We start from the raw sequence: 22,574 nt of genomic DNA, 5'->3' as shown, positions 1-22,574 counted from the left end.
CCATCTCTGCCCCCGTGCACCCCACAGGCTGGAGCCCCCCACGATGAGGAGTGTGTGGACCCCCAGCCTCCCCCAGCTGCCGCCCTGGTCCTGATCCTGCCACGCTGCCCAGCCGTGGGGCACCGCATCCCCGTGAGCATCCCCTTGGCAGCTGACCGTCACCCGCCAGGACCACTGGCTGCTGGGCACCAAGGGTGACCCCCCACACCACCCCCACTGTCGCCTTCCCCAGCCGATGAGCAGCACCCGCTGCTGAGCCCCGATGCGGGGCCGGGACGGGCACACGGCGCAGGCGGTGTCCCGCTGTTTCGGAGGATGGCGGCAGCAAGTTGGTACCACCGGGACATCAGCCGGGTGGTAGCGGAGGAGCTGCTGGCCAAGGCTGGACGGGACGGCTGCTTCCTGGTGCGGGACAGCGAGTCGGTCTCGGGGGCATATGCCCTCTGCCTCCTGTGAGTCACCCGCTTGGCTTCTGCTCCCAGCTTCTCTCTCTTGTCCCTTGCCGGGGTCCCTCTGTCCCTCTCCCCGCTCCGGGCACACTGCTCCTGGCACCGCCAAAACCTGATGGAAAAGCCTTGTGCAGGGATGCCGGTGGGGTGCGCAGGGTGCCAACTCTCTTTGGCATGGGGGTTTTTAGGTGATCCCCAAGTCAGAGCAGGGGGAGATCCCATTTCCGTGGGAGCAGCCAACAGCTCTGCCCAGCACCGGGGTTGCTGAAGGGAGAACCCAAAACCTGGGGCACCCCGAGCCCTTTCGAGCTGCCCGCTGGCGCGGCGCCACGCGCAGGAGCGGGAGAGGCCAGCTCGCGTCGCCCTCCCCCTGCGAAAACAAACACCCCATCTCCCTCCAACCCCCAACGCGGTCGCATCCGGACCGTGACGCCCGCTGTTAACATCTCGGATGCTGGGCTTGAGGGCTGCCTCCCCCGCTGCCCACGGGGCCTCTTGCCATCCCCCCACCCGGGGCCAGGTCTAACAGCCCCCGGGAGCACTGCCACTGGGGCTGTCTGCACCCCTTCCTTCCTGCCCGCACCGCTGCCCCGCTGCCTGCACCCCTTCCTGCAGCCGAGCGACACGTCTGCAGCGGGGAGGTGCCTCGGCGGGTTTGGCAGGATGCCACCCCCTTTCCGATGGCGGGCCTGGCCCGGTGCGCGGCACAAATGGCAAACACATGGCGCTCAGGGGCGCGGGGGGTGCTGAGCACGCTGGGGGTTCAGCCGGCAGCCGCCCCGGCTCTGCCAGCGTCCTGGCACTGCACCGGAGGTCCAGCCGATGGCAGATGGGACGGTGGCACAGGCAGGGATGTGCAGTGGCCTTGGAGCGAGTAGGTCCAGGCTCCATCTGGCCAAAATCCCTCGCTGCGAGGCCATAGGTGCCCTGGTGGATGCTGGCAGAGATGCAGCTGAGCCCCTGGCATGCCATGGCCGTGCCCGCTGCAGGCAGGGTGCTGTTCGGAGGCGAGGGGATGCTGCACATCCTCCCCTGCGAACGGGTGCAGATGCAGAGCTGAGGGTGACGCTTTTATTTCCAGAAACGAGAGCTCAGTTCCTCTCTCTGCCGAGGGGATGGGGCGTTTGCACCAGGGCCAGGTGCCAGGCACCACCACGTGCCCACAGTGTCATGAGGGGGCGCGATGGGGGACCCTCGTCTGCTCTCTCCCAGGTTCCAGCGCCACGTCCACACCTACCGCATCCTCCCCGATGACGAGGGGCTGCTCTCTGTCCAGGTGGGTGCAGCGATGGGTTCCCGGAGGCTGGGTGCCATGGGGGTGCACCCTCTGCCCCGGTAATGCCAGAGGAGTGTGGGCAGGATGCGGGTGCGAAGAGGCCGGGGTGCTCACCCCCCTCGTGCGAGCAGGGCACGCCGGTGCTGCGAGCAGTGTGGTTTGCAACACCCAGCACCGCGGGCTGCGAGCGCTTCGCAGCCGCCCCTTTGGCACGGGGCCGCCTGGGACGCTGCCTCCCCTGCCAGCCCCACCACCCTCCCCTACCCCAGCCTGGCCACGCCGCCTCGGTCCCCGCCACATCTGTCCCCGCCACATCTGTCCTGGCTGCCAGCTTGGCCTCGCTTCCCATCCTTGGTGACACTTCACCCTTTCTCCTGGTGCCCAGCTCTCTGCAGCCACCCCTCCAGACACCCTAAAAAGAGCATCCTGGTGGTGCCCAGGGCTGGGTACGTCACGGTACTCCCCCCTCTCTGCCTCCCCAGACCATCCAGGGCATCCAGGCCAAGTGCTTCCGCACCCTCCCCGACCTGATCAGTGCCTACCAGCACCCCAACAACGGGCTGGTGACGCCGCTGCTCTACCCCGTGCCCCGGCCGAGGCAGGTGGCAGACGAGGACTCGGGTGAGCCAGGGAGGGGGCGGCGGGGGCCGTGCGGGGCTGCAGGCGGGGAGGGCATCCCGCTGAGCCGGCTGTCCCCTGCCCGCAGACGGGGAGGATGGCCGTGGTGGCGGGCACACGGCGAGCACGGTGCCAGCCGGGGGAGCCGGGACAGGCGCGTGGCTCAGCGCTCCCATCGCCGGCCGGACCCACATCCCGCAACAGCTGCACCAGCGGCTGCAGGAGCAGGTCCACAGCAGGTACCGTGCCCCTGCCCACCCCAGGCTGATGGAAGCGGCGGGGTGGGCACAGCCACCCTTCCCTTGTGACGGTGCCAAGCCTTGCGAGGTGGGAGGGATCCTGCCAAAACGCCCACCCCACCTTGCAGTCCAGCCAGTGACTTCATGGGCTTCATGGCCGAGTACTTGAACCACCACCTGCAGCTGGACCTGGAGGCGCTGCGCCATGGGCACCCGCAGCTCCGCCACCTCAGCACCGCGCTCGTCACCGCCTGCCGGGCACTGCACAGGCGAGTAGCCCGGGAGCAGCGAGGTGGAGCTGGGGGGGGACACCCAACAGGGCTACCCACCTCGTCCCCGTTCCCTTCGTGGTGGCAGAGCATCGCTGGCGCGGCTCGGGAGACGCTGGCACTGGCTCTCACCTGCTCCTCTCCCCTGCAGTGAGATCGACTTCACGCTGGCGGGTCTGGAGACGCTGGCCAGGGTGTTCGACCCCCCCGCGTCCCCTCGCAGCCCGGCCAGGGAGCAGGTGAGCCCCCCCGGGCCACCGCAGCCCCCGGCTGCGTGTGGGTGCTTTGGTGCACATGGGTGGGTGCGGCTGGTCTGCGGTGCAGGCGGTCGGGGTGGTTTTGGTGCCTGTTGGTACCCAAGGGGCTGCGTGCCCAGTGGTGCTGCTGGTGGCCCCTGGGTGCTGTGTGTGCCGGGGTTCCCGCAGCCAGCGGAGGGGACCTGGCCCTCCGTGGCCAGGGGACAAGCAGGGACTCATTCCAGGATTTGGCAAGGGGGGGAAAGCTCCTTCTCCTACCAGACCGCAGGGACCCCCACATCTTGGGGTGCAGCCCAGACCCACGAGGAGGAATCCGCCAGTCCAGTGCCACCGCGCTGCTCCAAAAACATCCGTCCTTCCCCTCAGGGTCTCCTGACCAGCGATCCAGACCTCGAGCTGCTCCTCAACAAGATATCTACAGTCAACCATCTCCTCTCGTCGCTGGAGAAGAAGGTGCCCGTCTGCCTCCACGATGCCGGGCTGGGGATGCTGGGCTGAGCGCAGACGGAGGCACAGCCGCTGTTAACGGCAGCCAATGCCCAGTTCTGCCAGTGCCGCGGGCTGGGAACCTCACTCTGCTCCAGCAAACCCCTCACCCTAATTAAACCCTCTGGCAAAGCAAGCTGCCGGCGGTGGCACAGCCTCGGGTGCTCTTCGGAGTAGGACAGGCTGGCGCAGGGTGCCCAGGGTTCCCATTTAGCCCAGTGCCCATCTCTCTGACAGGTGCTGAAGTCACTGCAGGAGACGGTGTCGAGGCACAACCTGGCACTTCCCAGCATGGCAGCGGCCCCCCCGCCGGCTGCCAAGCCCCTGGCCGTGCAGAGCTTCGAGGTGAGGGCACAGCGGGGTCCCGGCATCGCTGCTCGGGCAGGGCAGGCACAGGTCCGACCCGGGAACTGTGTCCCCGTCCGCAGGTGAAAGTGGGCAAGTCACAGCGGGCGGCCCTGACGGTGGACGTGGAGTCAGGCACGGTGGCCATCACCAAGAGGGGCAGCGGGTTGCCGGAGGAGATCATCCCACAGGACAAAAGTAAGGGCCTGCCGACCCCCTGCCAGCTGCTGATGGGGCACTGTGGGGCTGTGGCATTCCCTGGCGCAGGCCCGATGCCAGGGTGATGGGCTGCAGACCCCTGATCCCCCATCCCACGCTGCCTGCCGGCCCCCGCGGTGGGAGGTGGATGCCACCGTTGCCCCCCTCATGCCCGGCGTTCAGTCCTGCAGCTGATCAAGTACCAGAGCGTGCAGAGCAAGGTGAGGCTGGTGTGCGACCGGGAGCCGCAGCGGAGCCTGAGCAGAGACTTCATCTTCCCCAGCGCGCGGGTAAGCGGCCCCGGCTGCGCGCGCTGGGTGTCCCGGGGGATACAGATCCGTTATGCAGGGATGCAGCAAACGGGTGGTCTCAGGGTTCAGATCACCCTGGCAGGGCAGCCCCTGCACCTGGGGGTGATGCCCCCCTGACCCAGCACCTTCTGGGGCGCTGCGGCTCCCAGATGCCCTCGGGGGCCCTAAGACACCCGTGTCATCCCACAGAAGCGGGAGGCTTTTTGCCAGCTGCTGCAGCTGATGAAGATCCAGCACTCCAACCTGGACGAGCCCGACCTCATCTCGGTGTATGTCGGGACGTGGAACATGGGTAAGGAGCCAGGATAAGGTGGCATTGCCCTGGGGGGCTGTTGTGGCTCGTCGTGAGCCCGGGTGGGTTTTGGGAAGTGAAGGCTGCAGAGACCTTCCCCAGGAAACCCAAGGTCCGAGCTGGTCCTCGGTGGGAGAAGGAGGCTGGAGAAGACCCCGACCTGGCCGCTTTCATGTTTGTCTGTCCTGTCGTGGTCCGCTTGCCTGGTGGCTGTCAGGGAAAGGGAGGAGCTGGGGCACTGGGAGGGTTTCAGGTGGCAGCAGTAAATCCCAGCGCCACTCTGGTATGCTCATGGGTGAACCGTGGGGCCGGCATGATGCTTCCCATCCCCGGCAGCTCCTGGAGACGCGTAGGGTGTGGGGCTGGCGAGGAGCTGGAGGAGCCCAGTGTGGTGTCCCCCAGCCCAGTGAGCCGCCGTCCCCTGCCCGCAGGCAGCACGCCACCACCCCGCTCCCTCGCCTCCTGGCTGACCTCGAGGGGCCTGGGGCGCACGCAGGATGAGACCACCGCCTGCATCCCCCACGACATCTACGTCGTCGGCACCCAGGAGAACTCCCTGGGCGACCGCGAGTGGGTCGAGTTCCTCCGCGCGTCTCTGAAGACCCTGATGGCCATCGACTACCGAGTGGTAACGGCGGGGCACAGCCCGGGCCCCTCCAGCTGTGCCCGGGGCGGGCACCCAGGGCTGGGTGGGCTGAAGCCATCCCGCAGGGGTCTCAGGGAGCTGGTTCCCAGCAGGAATCATCCCAGGGCTCTCACCCCCAAACCCAGGGTCCTCTCCCACCCCAAACGCAGCCCAGGGAACCTCTGATGCCCGATGGACCCCGTGCCCTCCCCAAGAGACACCTTTCAGGGATGGGCTGGCTCACCTTGCTGCTTCTTCATCCCCACCACACTCAGCCGTGGGGCGATGTGGGGGGAGCGGGCAGGCTCACACCCCTCACCCCACCACAGGTGGCCCTGCAATGCCTCTGGAGCATCAAGATCGTGGTGCTGGTGAAGCCTGAGCATGAGCGGCGCATCAGCCACGTCCACACCTCCAGCGTGAAAACTGGGATCGCCAACACGTTGGGTAGGGCTGGAAACAGGGTGGGAGGATGCTCCGGAGCTGGGGGGGCAGCCCAGGGACCATCCCAGGACCCCTGAGCCTCCCTGGAGCTCAGTGCCAGGCACATCTCCGCAGGAAACAAGGGAGCTGTGGGCGTCTCCTTCCTTTTCAATGGGACCTCCTTTGGCTTCGTCAACTGCCACCTGGCCTCTGGCAGCGAGAAGACCCACAGGTGATGGAGGGGCTGGAGGGAACGGGGCTGCCCCGGGGCAGGTGGGTGTCTCAGGGGGCTGGAGGAGCCCCCGGGGGCTGTGGGGCTGCCTCTGTCCCCCTCCAGTCCCCACGTGGCAGGGGCAGGGTGAGGATGAGGATGAGGATGAGGATGAGGATGAGGTGTCCCCGAGGGGGTTCATGCCATGCTGCTGTTTCCCCCGCCAGGCGTAACCAGAACTACAGTGACATCCTGCGCTCGCTGGTCCTGGGCGACAAGCGGCTCAGCGCCTTCGACCTCACCCTGCGCTTCACCCACCTCTTCTGGTTCGGGGACCTCAACTACCGCCTGGACATGGACGTGCAGGTGGGACCCGGCCGGCGTGGGGCTGGGGACGGTGGCACGCTGGTGGCAGCACTGGTGCAGCCGCAGGGGCGAGAGGAGCCGGGGCTCACCGTGCCTTCCTCCCCCGGTGCAGGACATCCTTGCCCACATAACCAAGAAGGAGTTTGAAGCCCTTCTTGCTGTGGACCAGCTCAACATGGAGCGGGAGAAGAACAAGGTGTTCCTGCGATTCAGTGAGTGTGGGCGCAGAGGGAATGGCTCCCCTGCCAAGCGGGGCAGCTGGGGGGATGCCCGCCCTCACACGGGTCCCTGCAGCCCGCTCCCTGTGCTGCTCCGGCACGTGGTGCTGGCACAGCCCCGTGCGAGGTGCCGAAAGCTCGGGGTGCCCTGATGTGCACCATGCCACCCTCTGGGACAGGACCCTGGGCTCTGTGTCCTGAGGGCGTGAACGCCCAGGGACAGCCCGAGCCCATCCCTGCGGGGCTGGCGGGGGTGCCAGCCATAGGGGTGAGCCCCGACGGGGACTGTGACACCCCACGGGGACTCTCCCTGGCTGGTGGCAGCTGTGGGTGCAGGCAGGGACGCTGCCACCTCCGTGTCGTGGTTCCCAGGTGAGGGTGACATCTCCTTCCCTCCCACCTACCGGTACGAGCGGGGCTCCCGGGACACCTACATGTGGCAGAAGTTCAAGCCGACGGGGGTGAGTTCCCGGAGCCTCCGGCCGAGCTGCTGGACACCACTGGGATGGGATGGCCACGATTTTTGGGGTGCTGGGGTGCTTGTCTGTGCTGGAGCAGCCAGATCCGAGAGGATAGTGAAACCGATTGCTTTCCCCGTTTTTAGATGAGGATCAACGTCCCCTCGTGGTGCGACCGCATCCTGTGGAAGTCGCACCCAGAGACCCACGTGGTCTGTAATTCCTACGGTGAGTGAGCCCCCGGGGTGGCCAGCGCTGCCCGGGACCGCGGGGCTCGGGCACCGTCACCCAGCTGCCTCCTCCCCCTGCCCAGGCTGCACCGACGACATCGTGACCAGCGACCACTCGCCCGTCTTTGCCACCTTCGAGGTGGGAGTGACATCACAGTTTGTGCCCAAGAAGGGTAAGGGGTTGGGGGTCTGTCACCCCCCATACCTGGTCGGGGGCGAGCCCTGACCACAGGCGCGCCGCCGGTGCCCGCTGACCCACCGGTGCCATCCTGAAGCTCTGGCAGCTGGTCCCGAGCCCCTGGCATGCATCGAGTGGGAGAGCATCGAGGTGATGGTGAGAACCACCAGCCGCAGCAAGTGCTACATCGAGTTCCACTCCTACTGCCTGGAGGGTGAGGTGGCCCCGTGGGGCCGGGGGGGTGCCAGGGGACTGAGCCGGCCCCGCTGGAGCTGTGCCCCCCACTTATCCCCCTGGCAGAGGCCCAGCAGAGCGGGGAGAACACGTCCCAGAGCTGTGATGTCCCCGGCTTCCTCAAGCTGGGCTGGTCCGCCAAGAACCTGCCTGTGGTACGCACTGGGGGGGGGCAGACACTGGCTCCCCAGCCCTCGAGCATCCTGCTCCCTCCTCTTCCCCATCCCTCCCGCTGGCTCTGCACCCTGAGCCCCAACGGGCACCAGGGGCTGGTACTGTCCCTCCAGGACAGAGCCACCCCTGTGCCCCCCCACCCAGTGGCAGCCTCCCCAGCACCCTGCTCTCCCCGTGCAGCTGAACCCCATCCTGCCAGACCTGGAGTACCTGGGGGACCAGCATCTGCTCCTCAGCATCAAGGGGGTGGAGAGCTGCGAGTCCTACGGTGCGTGCAGGGCGGTGGCACAGGGGCCACTGGGGTGGCACAGGGGGGTGCCAGCATGGTCCCCGCGGGGCTCAGGTAGCATTCTGCTGGATGTAAGGATTTGCAGCTGGAGTGTGGCAGAAGGGACCCTGGCACCCACCCCGCTGCGGGGTGCAGCTGCACATGGGGGGGCTTGCCTGCCTCCCGAGCTGTCCCTGTGCGCTGACGCAGGCATGTGCGGTGCCCGCAGGCGAGTGCTGCATTGCCATGAGGTCGATGATCGGCAGCATGGCCCAGCAGTTTGAGACCTTCCTCTTCCACCGCGGCGAGGAGACGGGCTGCATGCGCGGCTGGATGAAGGTCCGGGTCCCCAAGGACCGGCGCAGCACCCGCGAGAGGCTCTATGGTGAAGGCGGCCGCGCGGCATCCCCTCCCATCACCTTGGCCTTGGGGCTCGGCGCCGTGCCCGGTGGGCAGAGCCCTGACTTGGGTGCCTTTGCAGAGTGGATCAGCTTTGAGGAGGAGGAGGAGGAGGATGCCGAGCCGGTGGCAGACGCCCCGACGCGCTCCAAGCCCCCCCTGCAACGCCTCAGGTACCCCCGGCGGGCTCTGCCCCACTGCCAGCCCTGGCTGGGGGGTGGGCTGAGCCCCCTCCCACTGTGCCTCGCAGGAGCCGACCCCGCAGCCTCCCGGAGCCCGCCACCGGCTACACCAACCCTGCCTACTTCATCTTTGAGGGGGTCCCCACCGCGCGGGCGCCAGGCTCCGGTGCCAGCGAAGCCCACGGCAAGCAGGCGGAGAGCCCGGCTGGGGGCCAGCGGCGTTGGAGCCCCCTCGGACCGTGGGTCCCTTCACCCTCAGAGGATGAGCGGTGGGGCGGGTGGCCCCGCTGTGTGCCCGGAGACCCGGTGCGCGGGCGCCCACTCAGCCCCATGGGTGCAGGCTGGCAGAAGAGACCCAAATCAGCCGTGCTGGCGAGGGACATGCCGAGGGTGGGTGACTGCTCGTTGGCGGCGCTGCACATAGCCACCCACCTGAGCCAGCTGGACCGGGTGGCCCCCGAGCAAGGAGGGGGCAGCCAGGAGACCCTGCTGTGCTGGGAGACCCAGGGCACCTGCCATGGCGCCCTGCAGCCGCCCCCACCGCCGCGCCGGGAGGTGCCGAGGTGCGCGCCGGATGCTTACCAGCACCACCGCCCTGGAGAGGTACTGCTGGGGTCCCCGCGGGGCTCTGGAGCTCAGCTGGGGGGCTTGGGCAGCTCAAGGAAGGGAGGGGACCTGCTTTTGGCCATGGGGCCACCAGCAGACGCGGGGTCCCGTCCCCGTGGCAGCGCTCTGCCCGGCGGAGCCGCTGCGGTGCAGGCAGTGGGGTACGGTGGAAGGCGGACAGCAGTGCCATGCCCGGGTCACGCGGGGTGAGGACGTGAAGGTGGGGACTTGGTGGTCCCGGTGTGACCCTGCTGGTGGGTGTCCTTGTTCTTCGTTCCCCAGTGGCCCTGCGACAGGGGCGAGCGGTCCCACGGCATCAGCGAGTGCCCAGGCCACCTCGGCTTGCAGCGGGATGTGGAAGGGCTGCAAGAACACGGCTGGGATCATCGGGAGATCTTCAGGTACCCCCAGGCCCTAGAGCTCGGCAAGGGGGGCACGGTGCGGGCCAGCCCTGGTGGCTCCAGGGTCCCTGGCAGAGCCCCGTGCCCCACCGGGCAGGAGAGGTGAGGATAGGGCAGGGCAGGAGGATCTCCGTGAATGCCCCGGGGCCACGCGGGCTCCCCGCTCCCTCAGCACTCGCTCCTCTGTCCCCGGCGTGCGGAGACGTGATGGAGCGTGACCAGCTCGAGGCCGGGGCGCTCAGCCTCACCCACCTCCGGCTCATCCACAGGCAGCTTGGCGAGGGCACGGCGGTGAGCCTGCCCCAGAGACCCGACCGTGCGCCCAGCACCTAGCCCGGTTCTCTGCCAGCCACGCGCTCTCCTCCACGGAAGCCTGGGGTGGGCTGCACCGCCGTGGAGGACCAGGCAGGCGCCCAGGGCTGGACCTGTTGGCCACACTCCCAACTTGTCTGGCTTCACCAGGAAGCGACTGGTGTTTCCCAGTTGGAAAGTCTCAGGAAGCTCTTGCGGCCATCGGGGCAGATGCTCTCTGGGTCTCGCTGTGTCCATCCTCCCTCCCCAAAGCGATGGAAGGACCGCGCTGAGCCTCGCCAGCCAGGAGGGATGAGGGAAACGGAAGGTGTTGAGGCCACCTGGGAGGTGGGGACCACCGGGTGCTTTGGACCTCGAGCCTCAGCCTCTTCAGGCAGCCGACTTGCAGCCTGCGAGGGCACAGTGACACCAGCCCTCACCATCATGCCTTCGGACTCAGTGCCCGCTCCCTCCTCCCCAGGCTCAGCCCTGGTCAGACAACGTTCCCAGAGGACTTCTCCTACAGCAGCCACTTCCTTCCGTGATGTCCCTTGCGATCCCCATCCAGAATAAAGTCTCAGGGACACTGGGGTGTGCGCGTGCGACGCCTGGTCCGTCGTGATGCTGCCATGTTCACGCAGCACCCGCCCTCTGCCCACCTGCACGCTCACAAAGGAGTTAAATTCCCCGGAGCTGGCAGCAGGGGCACACACTGCCCCCAAAACACAGAGACACCTCGACCGACTGCTGGACCCTGAGGTGGCCCCGGTTTTGGGACACCATGCCCAGGCTGGCCTCAAGGTGGCAGTGGCCCCCTTTGTCCCCAGGATTGCCCCACAGGGCTGCGGTGCCAGCAGGGCAGCACCCGGGGGCACGGGCGATGCTGGGACCCTCATGGCCACGGTGGGTCAGGGAGTCTGCTCTGGGGTGGGCGAGGGGCCGCGGTGCCCGTGGCCCAGCTTCCTTGGCCTCCATGGGCAAAGGGCCATGGCCCCATGGGTGATGCCCACGTCTCACATCTGGGGGGCTGCTGTGGGGGCTGTAGCCAGCCCGGAGCCTGCGAGGGCAACGGGCAGGATGGGTGTGCAGCGGGGCTGAGCCCTGCGGGCAGCCCCTGGGGCGGGCAGGGACGTTGGCACCGGGCACTGCGGGCTCCTGCCCCCGCCTCTGCCCGCCTCCAGCCATGCCTCTCCTGAGCACTTTGCTCCCAGCGGTAGGAGAGCAGGAGCGGGCACCGACGGCACGGCACGGCAGGGCACGGCGAAGGGCACCCCCACCGGCATGGCCCCCAGCCCCGCAGGGGACCGCTGCTCCCCGGGGGTGCCCCGCTCCTGAGAGCCACCCCAGCCCAGGACCGCAGGTGAGCCAGGGCAGCCCACGCCTGGCGGAGGGCAGCAGCCGGTGCCACGGCTGTGCAAACCCAGCCGGGCTCCGGGGAACCCTGCGGGGAGCAGCTTTGGTCCCTCGAGGGATGGAGGTGGGATCCCCAGGGCTGGAGGGGTGTGGGGTGGGGGTCAGCCAGTTCTCCCCATCCTTTCACCATCCCGAAATCCCTCTGTGCATCCTCCTCCCTAACACACTGCTACCTTCCTCCATCTCCGAGGGCCTTCATCCTTCCCAGTGTGGCCACCTCCTCTCCTTCGTCTTCCTCTCCATCCCCCAAATTGCTGCCTACTCACAGGGTGACGCTGCCCTTGGCTTAGCCCGAGGCTGCGGGCTCCTGCCCGTCCCTGGCAAGGTGGAGGGACAGGGACAGCCCACCCCAGGGCGAAAGGAAACCCTCACCTCCCACCCCGCTGAGAAAGGGGGTCACCTCGGAGCAGGGGGCACAGCGGGCAGCGAGGGAAGCACCCAGCCCCGCCAGTGTCCCTGGGGAAGAGGCACTGGCACCTGGGCAGTGCCGGCAGATCCTGCTTTGGCTGCTCCTGCAGCCGAAGGGAAGGATCAGAAAGAAACCAGGTCACGCTCCCCTTGTGCCAGGGCTTTGGCTGCGCGGGGCACGTGGCGATTAGGAACAAGGGTCCTTCTGCAGGGTGTTTTGCCTAATTTCCCCTTGTTTTGCAATTTCCCAGAGCTTAGGCGAGAAGAAAAGCCCTGTTTTTTCCGTGCTGCAGCGGTTCCAAGCTCACCCAGCCCCGCGTCCCTCGGCACTGCTCGCTCCCCTCCAAATTCCACTCTCCTGTCCCCTCTCCAGAGCTCCTGCCCGCCGTACCCAACGTGCCAGCCCGTCCTGCCGGCCGACAGGACTTTGCTCTGGGGCAGAGTCTGCCTTGGCGCTGCCCCGCTCATTCATTCCATTGGTGCCTTTCCAATACCTCCGTCAATCGCACAGAATCACGGAATGTCAGGGATTGGAAGGGACCCCAAAGGATCATCTATTCCAATCCCCCAATCCCTGGGACAGGCAGCCTGTGCCAGCTGCTGGGGCACGCCGGGCTGGGCATGGCCATCGGTTCCCACCGGGGCCGGTGCTGCCCATGGGGCCGAAGGACGGGTTCAGGCTGGGCACGGCCGCGGGGCCAGGAGTCAGGACAGAGTTCCCGTTCCTGTGGCAAAGGGCCGAGGGCAGCACGTGGCCCCTGACACACGGCCGTGTGCCCGGCCCCTGCCCCTTTCCGCTGGCAGACGGCTGCGCGGGTGTTTTGCAGGACCCCTCACTGCTTCCCAGGGCACACACAGGGACCAGCCCACAGGCACCGTCCCAGGGGGATGCGCTTGCCATAGGCGAGGGATTCCCCAGCATGGCAGCCCTCCTGCACCCACAAAACGGGCAGGGCAGGAGCGGGCATCACCTCCCCAGCTTCGTGTCCTTTCCCGGCAGTGCCTTCCAGCTCCCGCTCTGGCAGCGAGCCCGAACGCTTGGCTCAAACCTCACCGCAGCTGCAGTCGGTCCTTCCTTGAAAAGCTGGAGAGGCTGTGGCCAGGGAGAGCCTTGCTGGGGACGTCAGCGAGGAGTAGGAACAGGCCCGGTGGTGACGTGTCCTCGGGGTGGACTGATGTGAATTGGTAAATTAAACCACTGATTTTGATCGCGCCTAAGACAGGGAAGCAGGAAACCTGTCGAGATAAAGCTTGCCAAACGTAATCTTTGCGTTTGTGTTATTCTGTGGTTATCCTCATCGGAACGGTTAAATCACACCGCTGAGCGATGACCGACGACCGCGCTCGGGCTTTCTCAGCTGGCAGAAGCCACATTCCTGTGCTGTCCTCCAAGCATCCTGGCACCATGCAGCTGCTCAGGCTCTTTTTCCTTATGTGTTTCTTACACCGGATCATTATTTTCATTTATTCGCTTCTCCGTATCTCAGTTGTTTGTTGATCTGTGTCACGGGCATTGGCTTTGGTCACTGAACCCTGTGGCACCTCCGCTCTGGTCAGGCTCGAGGCTTCACGCTCACTTGCACACGGAGGTTAGAAGAGGAAAACAAATCTCCTGGTAAGACACCAGGAGTGTCCTTGGCAGCGTCGAAGCTTGGGGAGACGCAGCCGCCGGGCTGGGAGCAGCATGACTGGCACAGCGTTCCCGCTGGCAGCGCCAGCTCCATGGGACCACCGCTCAGAGCACTCGGAGGGGGCTCAGGGTTTCCTCCCAGCTGGTTTTCGTCCCCGGTGCTGGGAAAACCGAGCAAGTTCTTCCCACTGTTAATGTTTGATCAGGACCTGCCTGTTGCTCTCTGAACTCACCCACCCCTGCAATAAAGGCGGGCAGCCGCCCGCGCCGGCGGTGGTGGGGAGGGAGCTGGAGGGCGCCTGGAGCGAGCCCGGAGCCGTGGCTCAGCCCACAACTCAAACAGAGAGGCGCGTGTGGCACGGAGCGGATGGTCCCGCGGCCGCCCGCCTGCCCATCTGCCCGCTGATTCATTTACGATCATCTCTGCAAACACGGCCATGTCTCTCCGGGCGAGGCTCCGCGGGGAGAAGACGCGTCGCAGCGCAGCTGACCCCGTGGGTACACCCTCCGGACGCGCTGCGTCGGGCTGCAAAAGGGGCAAACGGGAGAGGGATGATGAGGGAGCCGAGGGAGGAAGGAGCCAGGGGATGGAGGGTCCCGTGAGGACGTCGCCTTCCACCTCGTACCATCCACACCAGCACCCCACAAAGGTGCATCGCTTCCCTGAGGCCTGAGTCCTCCTCCATCCTGGTGCCCATCACCTCCTGAGTGAGCTCTGGACCAACAGAAGGTGGGGATGCACTGGTGCTCCCTTCACCAGATACGGCTTTCGGCTGCACCCCGGTCTCTGCCGGTTCCCAGGGGACTCAGCCAAACATCCATCCTCTGCCAGCAGAACCAGCCGCTCCGAAATCGCTCCGCCAGGGACCACGGCAGGTGCGGAGGGGCCGGGGCAGAGGGAGCCTGCAGGCAGCTGGTGCTCGGTTGGGTGCCACGATGGCAGCAGCAGCTCTCCCTTCCCGCTGGAGGAGCGGGCTCCGGAGCTTCGGACATCCGGAGAGGTGACCGCAACCCTTGGGCAGCTCGTCCTCGCGCCGCAGCCCTGGGGCCCGATGTGCCGGGAGGACGCGGATCCCAGCCTTGGATCCAAGCACTGCGCCAGGGGCAGCGTCCTGCCTGCCTTGGGAACTTGGCTCCGGCACAGCTCTTCTCCACAAGGCTTAGACCATCCCTCTCCTACGGAGAATACCCGGCAGCTGGAGGCCGCCTGCCATCCAGGGATGCTCTCTCCCAAAGGCTCCTTTAACAGCCCCCAGAGGATTTCTCCGGGCCGTGACGCTCCTCCAGATGAGCCTTTCTTCTCCTCCCGCCTTTCTTCTGCCAAGGAGCCCTCTGGGATGAGCAGCATTGTCAGGATGGTGCCAATTAGGCTGAGCCGCCTTCCAAGAGGCCGCGCTGGCCCCGGCCGGGGGCTGCTGTTGCTCATAAAGGTCTCATTGTTCGGCGCGCCGTGGGGCTGCTGGCCGGCGGGGCCGGCACGGCCCTCTGTCCCAGGCACGCTTCCCGGCTCCGCGCCCTGCTCAAAGGGATGATGAACGGGTGTCGCTGCGGGGGGGAGGACGTGCCAAGCCCCCCTCGGCTCTCCGCAAGAACCGAACGCGCGAGCTGAGAAAAACCAGAGAATCATCAAAGTGGCCGGAGCCCCTGGAGCAGGGAGTGGGGGGGGGGGGGGTGTTGGAAATCTGGGATCTTCGGCTCCGCTCCATGCTTTGCGCCCGACAATGGTTGGGATCGATGGCTAACGCGCTTTTATTAACTGCTCCCCCAGATCTGGCTCGGAGAACATGGCCACGTCGGTGAGGACGTTCCCAGTTTCCCTGTGGACATCGACGTCGTCTCCCTGGCCAGGAGCAAACACCACAGCAGCGGCAGAGGCGACGTGCGTCTTCGACGAGGAGTTCAAGTTCATCCTGCTGCCCATCTCCTACAGCATCGTCTTCGTGGTGGGACTGCCCCTCAACTCTTGGGCCCTGTGGATATTCATCTGCAGGATGAGGCCCTGGAACGCCACCACCACCTACATGTTCAACCTGGCCGTCTCCGACATGCTCTACGTCCTCTCCCTCCCCACCTTGGTCTACTATTACGCCGACCGCAATAACTGGCCCTTCGGGACATGGCTCTGCAAGATCGTGCGCTTCCTCTTCTACGCTAACCTCTACAGCAGCATCCTCTTCCTCACGTGCATCAGCGTCCACCGCTACCTGGGCATCTGCCACCCCATCCGCTCCCTGAAGTGGGTGAAGACCAAGCACGCCCGCATCGTTTGCGTGGGCGCCTGGCTCGTTGTCACCATCTGCCTCATCCCCAACCTCATCTTCGTCACCACCAGCTCCAAGAACAACAGCACCCTGTGCCACGACACCACCAGGCCCGCAGAGTTCTACCGTTATGTGCATTACAGCTCCTCCGTCATGGCCCTCCTCTTCGGGGTCCCCTTCCTGGTGATTGTCCTGTGCTACTGCCTGATGGCCAAGAGGCTCAGCCAGTCCAGCTTCTCCAGCCCCAACCCCCGAACGCCCTCCTACAAGAAGCGCTCCATCAAGATGATCATCATCGTGCTCACCGTCTTCGCCATCTGCTTCGTGCCCTTCCACATCACCCGGACCATCTACTACACCTCCCGCTACATCCAAGCTGGCTGCCAGACCCTCAACGTCGTCAACTTCGCCTACAAGATCACGCGGCCCCTGGCCAGCGTCAACAGCTGCCTCGACCCCATCTTGTACTTCATGGTTGGGGACAAGTACCGGGGGCGGCTGCGCCGGAGGCCACACCAGCGGCTCCGGCCCGTGCCCACGGCCAACCTGGCCCTGGTGTCCTCCTCCACGGACAACGTCTCAGGTGGCAGCCGTGCCGCCAGTGACACCTGAGGCAGGGGGATGGCATGGAGTGGAGGGGGGTGCTGAGGGGTAACCTCGTCCCTGGTCTCCTCGAGTCGCAGCCCCTTCGGGCTCCATGTGGCACCCTGACACCCCCCGGTGCCCACACCCAACCTGCAGGGCAGGGACTGCCAGGCTGAGGGCCAGTGGCCACGGGGCTTGTCCCGGCCCTGCCCTGTATGCCATGGGAGGAGGGTAGCGGTGCCGCTGGGGGCAGGACGGCTGCCAGGCACCCCTGGGAATGGGAAGGATGCCAAGAAAGCCATTGTGGGGAGGCAGGCTGGTGCCCCGTTCCAGGGCGCTCCTGGGGACACGTGACTAAGGAGAAGGGACACTGGTCCCTCCCTGGCACGCACAGCCCGTCCCGTCTGCGGGACAGGGATGTACTGGGACGGGACTGACCCTGGGGACAGAGCAGACACTGGGACCCCCAGCGAAGGCTCTTGGAGATGTCCCTGCCCCACCGCTGCCCTTGGGAGAGGCACAGAGGAACGTGGCACAGCGCACTTGCTGCCCGTCACCCCAATAAAGCTCTTTCCCCTTCCTCCACCTCCAGACCTGTTTCCCCCCATAGCAGGAGGGACGAGACCCAGGAAGCATTTGGGAGCGGAGCAAAGCCACCCACCGCCTCGGCAACGGCGCTGGGGTGGGTTCGGAGCCAGGGGCCGGAGCGGTGACACCCGCGGTGACGGGAGAGCCCTTGGGAATCTGCTTTTACGGGTGTTTGCTTCCCAAACGTTTACCCAACCCTTTTGTTTGACCGAGCGCCTGCGCAGAGCGCAGCAGACCAGAGCTGGCCACTGTCCCTGTGGTGTCCTGCCAGCACATGCCTAGGGCAGGGAAGCTCAGGGCATCATTGGGGTGTTCCCCCAGCCACGACCATGTGGCACCAACCATACCCAGCCACATCCCACCAGGAGCTGCCCAGAGCACCTGGCGAGGGAGAAGACGCCAAGGGATGCCATGTCCCAGCCCCACATCCCCATCCCAAAGGACAGTGGTACCCAGAGGGCCCCTCACTCACCACTGAGCTGAAATGCAGAGAGAGGAGGAGACGTCCCTCCTGAGCCCAGTTAACCCAGTACAAGCAGCTGCTGCCCCTCCCCTCCCGTTATACCTGACGTGGCCCAGGTGGACTCGGGAGCTGCCCGGTTGCAGCTGAGCGGCACGAGGGTCTGCACCAAGCACGGCCCCAGCCGTGGGGATGGCACTGCCAGGGAGGGGACGCGGGTGGGTGGCACAGGGAGCACAGCCGCAGCGCCGCCCGTCCTGCCTGCCCCAGCACATACTGGCAGCGGTGGGGGGTTGGAAACGTGTATTGGGTACAGAGGTGGTGGAAAAGGCTCATCTGGGGCCAGAGCAGCACCCACTGCACCCAGGGTGCCACGTCCCAGCTGAGGCCACTTCCATGGGTTCCCCAAGTCCACGAGTGTCCCCCACACCCTGGGGGGATGTCTCCCCAGCCTGGTCCCGCTCGCCATTGGGATGCCACCCCAAAGAGGCTGTCTCAGTCCCTCCCGTGACACCCCCTCCCTCAGCTCATGGTCTCCTGGCTGGCTTGGGGGGACCATGCCCAGCGCCGGCCCCCAGCCTTGCGCCAGCCCCCCCCATCAGACCCACATCTTCGGGGGATGGCTGTGGCACATGCAGCCCCTCCGAACCCCTTTCAAGGGGGACCCTTTCCCAATCTCCCCTCGCTTCCTCCTCCCCACCTCCTGCTCAGGTTTTTCGGCCGGAGGAGCAGAGGGCTGGAGCAGGGACAGTCCCCCGTGTGTCCCCCGGGCCAGGCGGGCTGAAATCCCCACCCGCAAGAGCCGGCTGCCCTTGTGAGTCAGGATCTGGCCGCCGGCGCCAGCCGCGCTCAGATGATGTGCAGCTCGTCCGTCTCCGCCAGCCCGTACTTGGTCTTGTTCTCGTTGAAGAGCTTGAGCAGGGAGCGGACGTACATCTCGTGGTACATGTCCACCGTCTCGCAGCTCGGGTCCTCGATCCTGGGCACCGTCACTGGCTCCCCCACTGCCGGGAGCGGAGGGAGGTCGGGCGGCGGTGCGCGGGCACGCTCCGCTCAGCGGGGGCACGGAGCTGAGCGTCGCCTCCCAATGCCACCCATTGTGGGGTGTCGTCCTCCTCCTCCTCCTCCACCCCTCCACCTCCCAGGGGTCCCCTTGGCCCCAAGGGGCAATGCTCACCCACAGTGGTGATGGGTCTGGCGTAGGGCAGGAAGCCCCGGGAGCGGACGGAGGTGAGACCGCGGCCGTAGAAGACGCAGGGAGCGAAGCCCATCATCTTCTGGAAGCGCTGCTGGATGCTCCTCATCCAGCTGCCCTCCTCAAAGACCACCTGGCGGAAGAGGTCGTTCTCCCCGAAGGAGAAGGAGGGGACGAGGTTGGCCCTGCGGAGGGGACACGGTGGGCGGTGATGGGGAGGGGGGGAACTGGGACCCTCGGACCCCCATGGCGGCGGTGCCCATCACCCACCCATGCTGCAGCGCCATGCGGACGAAGCCCTTGCGGTTCTTCAGGATGAGCGTGGTGACACCGGGGCGGCAGGACAGCGACTCGGCCGCGCCGCCGATGACGATGGCCACCGCGTTGCCGGTGCCGTTCTTGGACAGCAGGTACCCGATGGCGCGCCGGGTCACCGGGCACAGACCTGGGGTGGGATGGAGCACCTGCACTGTGGGACAGCACCCAGGGAACCGGCACCGCACGGGGGACCCCACAAGGGACCGGGAGCCCGTGTGGGGGACCATGCTGGGGCGGGACCACGGAAGGGATGGTGCAAGGGCTCCCCCTGCTGTGGGGGAGCTCCCAGGGAGGGGCCAGCTCCTCCAGGCTGGCAGGGGTGCGGGTAGGGGTGTGGGCAAGGTGCGGGCAGAGCACTGCCCATGCCCTGCCTGCTTCTGGGGAGCACAGAGGCCATCAGTCCCGGGTTTCCCACAAACGGGACCCAGGAGCCCCCCTGCCCGTGGGCATTGCCCACTCCGGGCCCTGTCCGTGCCTGGCAGCAGGCAGAGAGTGGCAGGAACGGGGCAGGCAGGGGTGTGCCTCCCTGGGGCACCTGCTCAGCTCAAGCTGGTGCCACCGGCCGTGCCAGCGGGGCTGCCCATGAGGGCAGGGCGCAGGCGGCTGCCCGCTGAAGCTCACCCCCGCTCATCAGGTACTCCCTGAAGACGGGCAGGCGAAAGTTGCCAGCCAGGGTGGTGAGGAAGGGCCGGATGCCCGGGAACAGCTCCCCAAAGCCTGTGGAGCCCGTGATGAAGTTGCAGAAGGCACCGACGCAGAGGATGCCGTGGGGGTGGGAGCCGATGATGTAGTTGTGGCTGGGGGACAGGTCGTGCGTCTTCACCAGCTGCGGGGACAAAGCGGAGCCGTGGGGACATAACGGTGGCACCTCCTTTTGGGTGGTACCACCACCACCGCCTGCACGAGCATCCCGTCCCGGCGCCCCGGCTCCCCGCACTGTACCTTCACCGGGAAATAATCCCGAAAGTGCTTCCACACGGGCCATCGCCGCAGGCACATGAGCCTCCTGCCACCTGCAAACCAGGGAGGGACGGCAGGAGATGACGCCCACCCCAGCAGGCAGCATGACCCGCTGCATCCCTCTTGGCATCGTGATGATGATGGGCAGAGGAGGGAAGGAGCAGGTGGGACGTGGTGCTCCCTGTTTACCATGCTGGGATGGACCCAGAGGAAGGGGGGACCCTGCACCCCACCCTGCTGTAAAGCTGGAGGAAGGGGAGGCTGTGCCCATCCCCACCTTTTTCCGGTGTGTCCCAGTCCAAGATGATCCAGGCCAGGTAGAGCGCGGAGATGGGCCAGAAGCTGGTGAACACCAGGTAGATGAGGAGGAGCAGGCTGACCATTCCTGCCGGAGCCAAGGAGGGAGGTGAGCGGGTGCGCACCCACCCTGCCAGGACCCCCCGCAGCCCCCTACTCACCCAGCAGCAGGAAGCTGAGCACCCACTGCAGGACGGAGAGGAGCTGGAGGCAGGAGCGGACGTCCCGCTGCGAGGGCCAGGGTGCGGCGAGCAGGGTGCGCAGGGCACTCTGGACACTGGCGCGGCTGCCTGCAGGGAGGGATGTGGCGCCCAGCCCAAACCAGCAGGGGCTGCACAAAGGCTGTCCCAGTGAGCTGGGGGGCGCATCCCGCTCCGGTGGTACCCAGGGCTGCCAGGGCTGGGGTATGGGGGGGAGGTGGGAGGTAGGATGGGAGGGATGAAGTGGTTGGGTGAGGAGGAGAGGGATGGGATGGCATGGCATGGCCATGGCATGGGATACACTCATTCCCAGAGAGCTCTAGACCATGCCAGGAGGTGGTCCCAGGCAGCCCGAGGTGCTCTGGGCATGTCCTGCACCACCCTGAGCTCCCTGAAGTGCAGGACCTTCCCCATGCCCTCCTTGGCGCGTTCAGGCTCAGAGGATTCGGAGCTTTCTCGGTGTGGCAGAGGTGCAGGGCAGCGCCAGGACAAGGACAGTGGCCAGGGGCCGAGCCAGGGCGGCCGAGGCCGCCCATCCCCACGCTGTCCCCATCGAGCCTCGCCTCCCGCGAGGGACAGCCCAGCAGCCCACGGCCGCTCCGCTCCCCCCGCCGCCCCCTTCCCTCCAGCCGACCTTGGTGAGCCATTAACCACCCAGGGCTGGGCGCCAGGATCCAAACTCCAGGGGCAGCCCCATCCCTCCTCCCCGAAACGGGCCCAAGGTGCTGGTCCCGCCAGTGCACTGCTCCTGGGCAAAGGTCTGCTGCGGCCGAGACCACCTGGCACGGCCACCGCTGCCACCGCAGCGAGCTGCTCTGGCTCTTGTGTCACAATAGTCTTGTTTTCTTGGGAAAACAACCCAAAATAGCATGCTGGCCAGACAGAGGGATGCTCGGGGTGAGACGGGAGCAGACCTGTCCCCAGGGCTCCCCGAGCCAGGGACCCTCAGGGTGGGAGGAGAACCACCAAACTCTGGTTCGGGGGACTGGTGGAGGTTCAGCTCTTCCCGGCTCAATCCATGAACGGGACAATTGAACCAAATTAAAGACTGGAGCCGCCACCAGCATCAAAGAATTGTTTTCCCTCTCCCCCGAGCAGTGTGCCATGCTTTGGGCAGCCCCTCCTGCCCGTCGCCGCGCGCCCGCCGGGCATCCCCAGCTGCCCGCTCCGCGCTGCCCTGCTCTTTCCTACTTCCCAAAGCTCCGTTTTTTTCCAGGGAGGATGCAGAGCTCTGCCTGGCAAATTTGTGCCTACCAAGCAGTTGCTTTTTTTGCGTTCTTTTTTTGCCTAGGCTCCCCCCAAGCACTCCATGAATTTCCAGAGCACAGACGGAAAACGGAGAAACCCCGAGGGCTCCGCTGCCGGCCCCGGGAGCCTCTCCGAACCCAGAACCTCCGACTCCGCAGCCCGGGGCAGCGAGGAGAGACCAAGGGGAATTTGCAGCGCTCCAGAGCATCTTGTGGGAGTAACATTCCCGAATGCATTGTCAGAAATTTCATTCCTGTTGAGCAACTGTGTTTTCCTCCGGTGCCGCTAACCCCAAACTGCTCCCAACACCTCCCCGTCCCCCGAACGCTCCCAAGCAAAGAGACACCAGTGACAACCAGTGCTAATTGCTCGCCCGGCTCCTCGCATCGCCGGAGCATCGGAAACCCTTCGAACACGCTTTGGAAATATCTTACCAGTAAGGTTTTGGGAACAGGCTGCAATAATTGTTTTCATGGTGGCAAGTTCCGCGCCGGACCTGGTTCGGCAGGTTAAAAGGTGAGTTTGGAAACGCCGGAGGGCGGTTGTGTATCCAGCTGCTTTAACCAACGGATCCGAGGGAAACCGTCCGCCGCGGAGGGGAGCGGATCCACTCCAGCTCCAGCTCGCAGAGCACGGAGAAGAGCTGATGGTCCTTGGGAGGATGAGGAGTCGCGGCGAGCGGTGAAGAGCTGCCGTCGAGGTCAGTCGCCGCTCCTCGGAAAGGCACCGCTGGCAGCGCCGGCGGGGGCTCGGCGGCACTGCCTTCCCCTGGGAATGGTACCGTCCGCAGTTCGGGTATTTCACCAACCTCTGCACCGGTGTGACTCCCCTCCAGAGCCGCCCAAAAACGTCATCCCGAAGCTCCCGCTCCGCCGTGCGGGAACGCAGCCCAACAGACGGGCCCTGACCATCGGCCCCGGTGTCACGGCACCATCCCCTCCTCTTCCACCCCTAAGAGGGGCACCAGGGTTGGCGGGCTCTGCTTGCCAGCCCAGGAACATGGGAAT

The 22,574-nt window shown here is 66.2% G+C and overlaps 3 protein-coding genes across 3 annotated transcripts; 2 read left to right on the top strand and 1 right to left on the bottom strand.

Annotated features, from left to right (window-relative positions):
* Nucleotides 1-315: 315 nt before the first annotated feature.
* On the top strand, nt 316-10,046 carry LOC104384138 (phosphatidylinositol 3,4,5-trisphosphate 5-phosphatase 2). Its single transcript, XM_086619898.1, has 27 exons — nt 316-452; nt 1,662-1,725; nt 2,208-2,346; nt 2,432-2,582; nt 2,711-2,851; nt 3,003-3,090; nt 3,475-3,561; nt 3,832-3,939; nt 4,023-4,137; nt 4,321-4,427; nt 4,638-4,740; nt 5,172-5,368; nt 5,695-5,812; nt 5,924-6,020; nt 6,227-6,365; nt 6,478-6,577; nt 6,956-7,044; nt 7,188-7,269; nt 7,355-7,444; nt 7,547-7,663; nt 7,750-7,838; nt 8,038-8,125; nt 8,355-8,510; nt 8,607-8,697; nt 8,775-9,309; nt 9,595-9,736; nt 9,886-10,046. The coding sequence occupies exons 1-27, from the start codon at nt 316-318 to the stop codon at nt 10,044-10,046; spliced, it is 3,531 nt and encodes a 1,176-aa protein (XP_086476024.1).
* Nucleotides 10,047-13,769: 3,723 nt separating this feature from the next.
* On the top strand, nt 13,770-16,328 carry P2RY4 (pyrimidinergic receptor P2Y4). The gene is made up of 2 exons (XM_009981287.2): nt 13,770-13,800; nt 15,217-16,328. Exon 2 carries the CDS (start codon nt 15,240-15,242, stop codon nt 16,326-16,328), a length of 1,089 nt encoding a protein of 362 aa, XP_009979589.2. The 5' UTR covers nt 13,770-13,800; nt 15,217-15,239.
* A 1,870-nt stretch (nt 16,329-18,198) lies between these two features.
* On the bottom strand, nt 18,199-22,041 carry LOC104375044 (diacylglycerol O-acyltransferase 2-like). The gene is made up of 8 exons (XM_086619580.1): nt 22,002-22,041; nt 20,281-20,409; nt 20,100-20,207; nt 19,805-19,875; nt 19,484-19,688; nt 18,815-18,989; nt 18,527-18,729; nt 18,199-18,353 (listed from the first exon to the last, which is right to left on the bottom strand). Exons 1-8 carry the CDS (start codon nt 22,039-22,041, stop codon nt 18,199-18,201), a joined length of 1,086 nt encoding a protein of 361 aa, XP_086475706.1.
* Between the last annotated feature and the right edge of the window lie 533 nt (nt 22,042-22,574).

This window comes from Tauraco erythrolophus, chromosome 13 (genome assembly GCF_009769465.1).
Source record: "Tauraco erythrolophus isolate bTauEry1 chromosome 13, bTauEry1.pri, whole genome shotgun sequence".
NCBI lineage: Eukaryota > Metazoa > Chordata > Aves > Musophagiformes > Musophagidae > Tauraco > Tauraco erythrolophus.
The sequence above is the reverse complement of the archived record's forward strand: the minus strand, read 5'-3'. Positions and strand labels throughout refer to the sequence as shown.

Excerpts from the sequence above, each read along its gene's own strand:
- P2RY4 (XM_009981287.2), top strand. The coding sequence starts at position 15,240 with ATGGCCACGTCGGTGAGGACGTTCCCAGTTTCCCTGTGGACATCGACG.
- LOC104384138 (XM_086619898.1), top strand. The coding sequence starts at position 316 with ATGGCGGCAGCAAGTTGGTACCACCGGGACATCAGCCGGGTGGTAGCG. Across the intron at positions 6,021-6,226 it reads GGCAGCGAGAAGACCCACAG|GCGTAACCAGAACTACAGTG; the intron begins GTGATGGAGGGG and ends TTCCCCCGCCAG. Across the intron at positions 7,664-7,749 it reads CCACTCCTACTGCCTGGAGG|AGGCCCAGCAGAGCGGGGAG; the intron begins GTGAGGTGGCCC and ends TCCCCCTGGCAG.
- LOC104375044 (XM_086619580.1), bottom strand. The coding sequence starts at position 22,041 with ATGAAAACAATTATTGCAGCCTGTTCCCAAAACCTTACTG. Across the intron at positions 19,689-19,804 it reads GGGATTATTTCCCGGTGAAG|CTGGTGAAGACGCACGACCT; the intron begins GTACAGTGCGGG and ends TTGTCCCCGCAG. Across the intron at positions 18,354-18,526 it reads CAGACCCATCACCACTGTGG|TGGGGGAGCCAGTGACGGTG; the intron begins GTGAGCATTGCC and ends CGCTCCCGGCAG.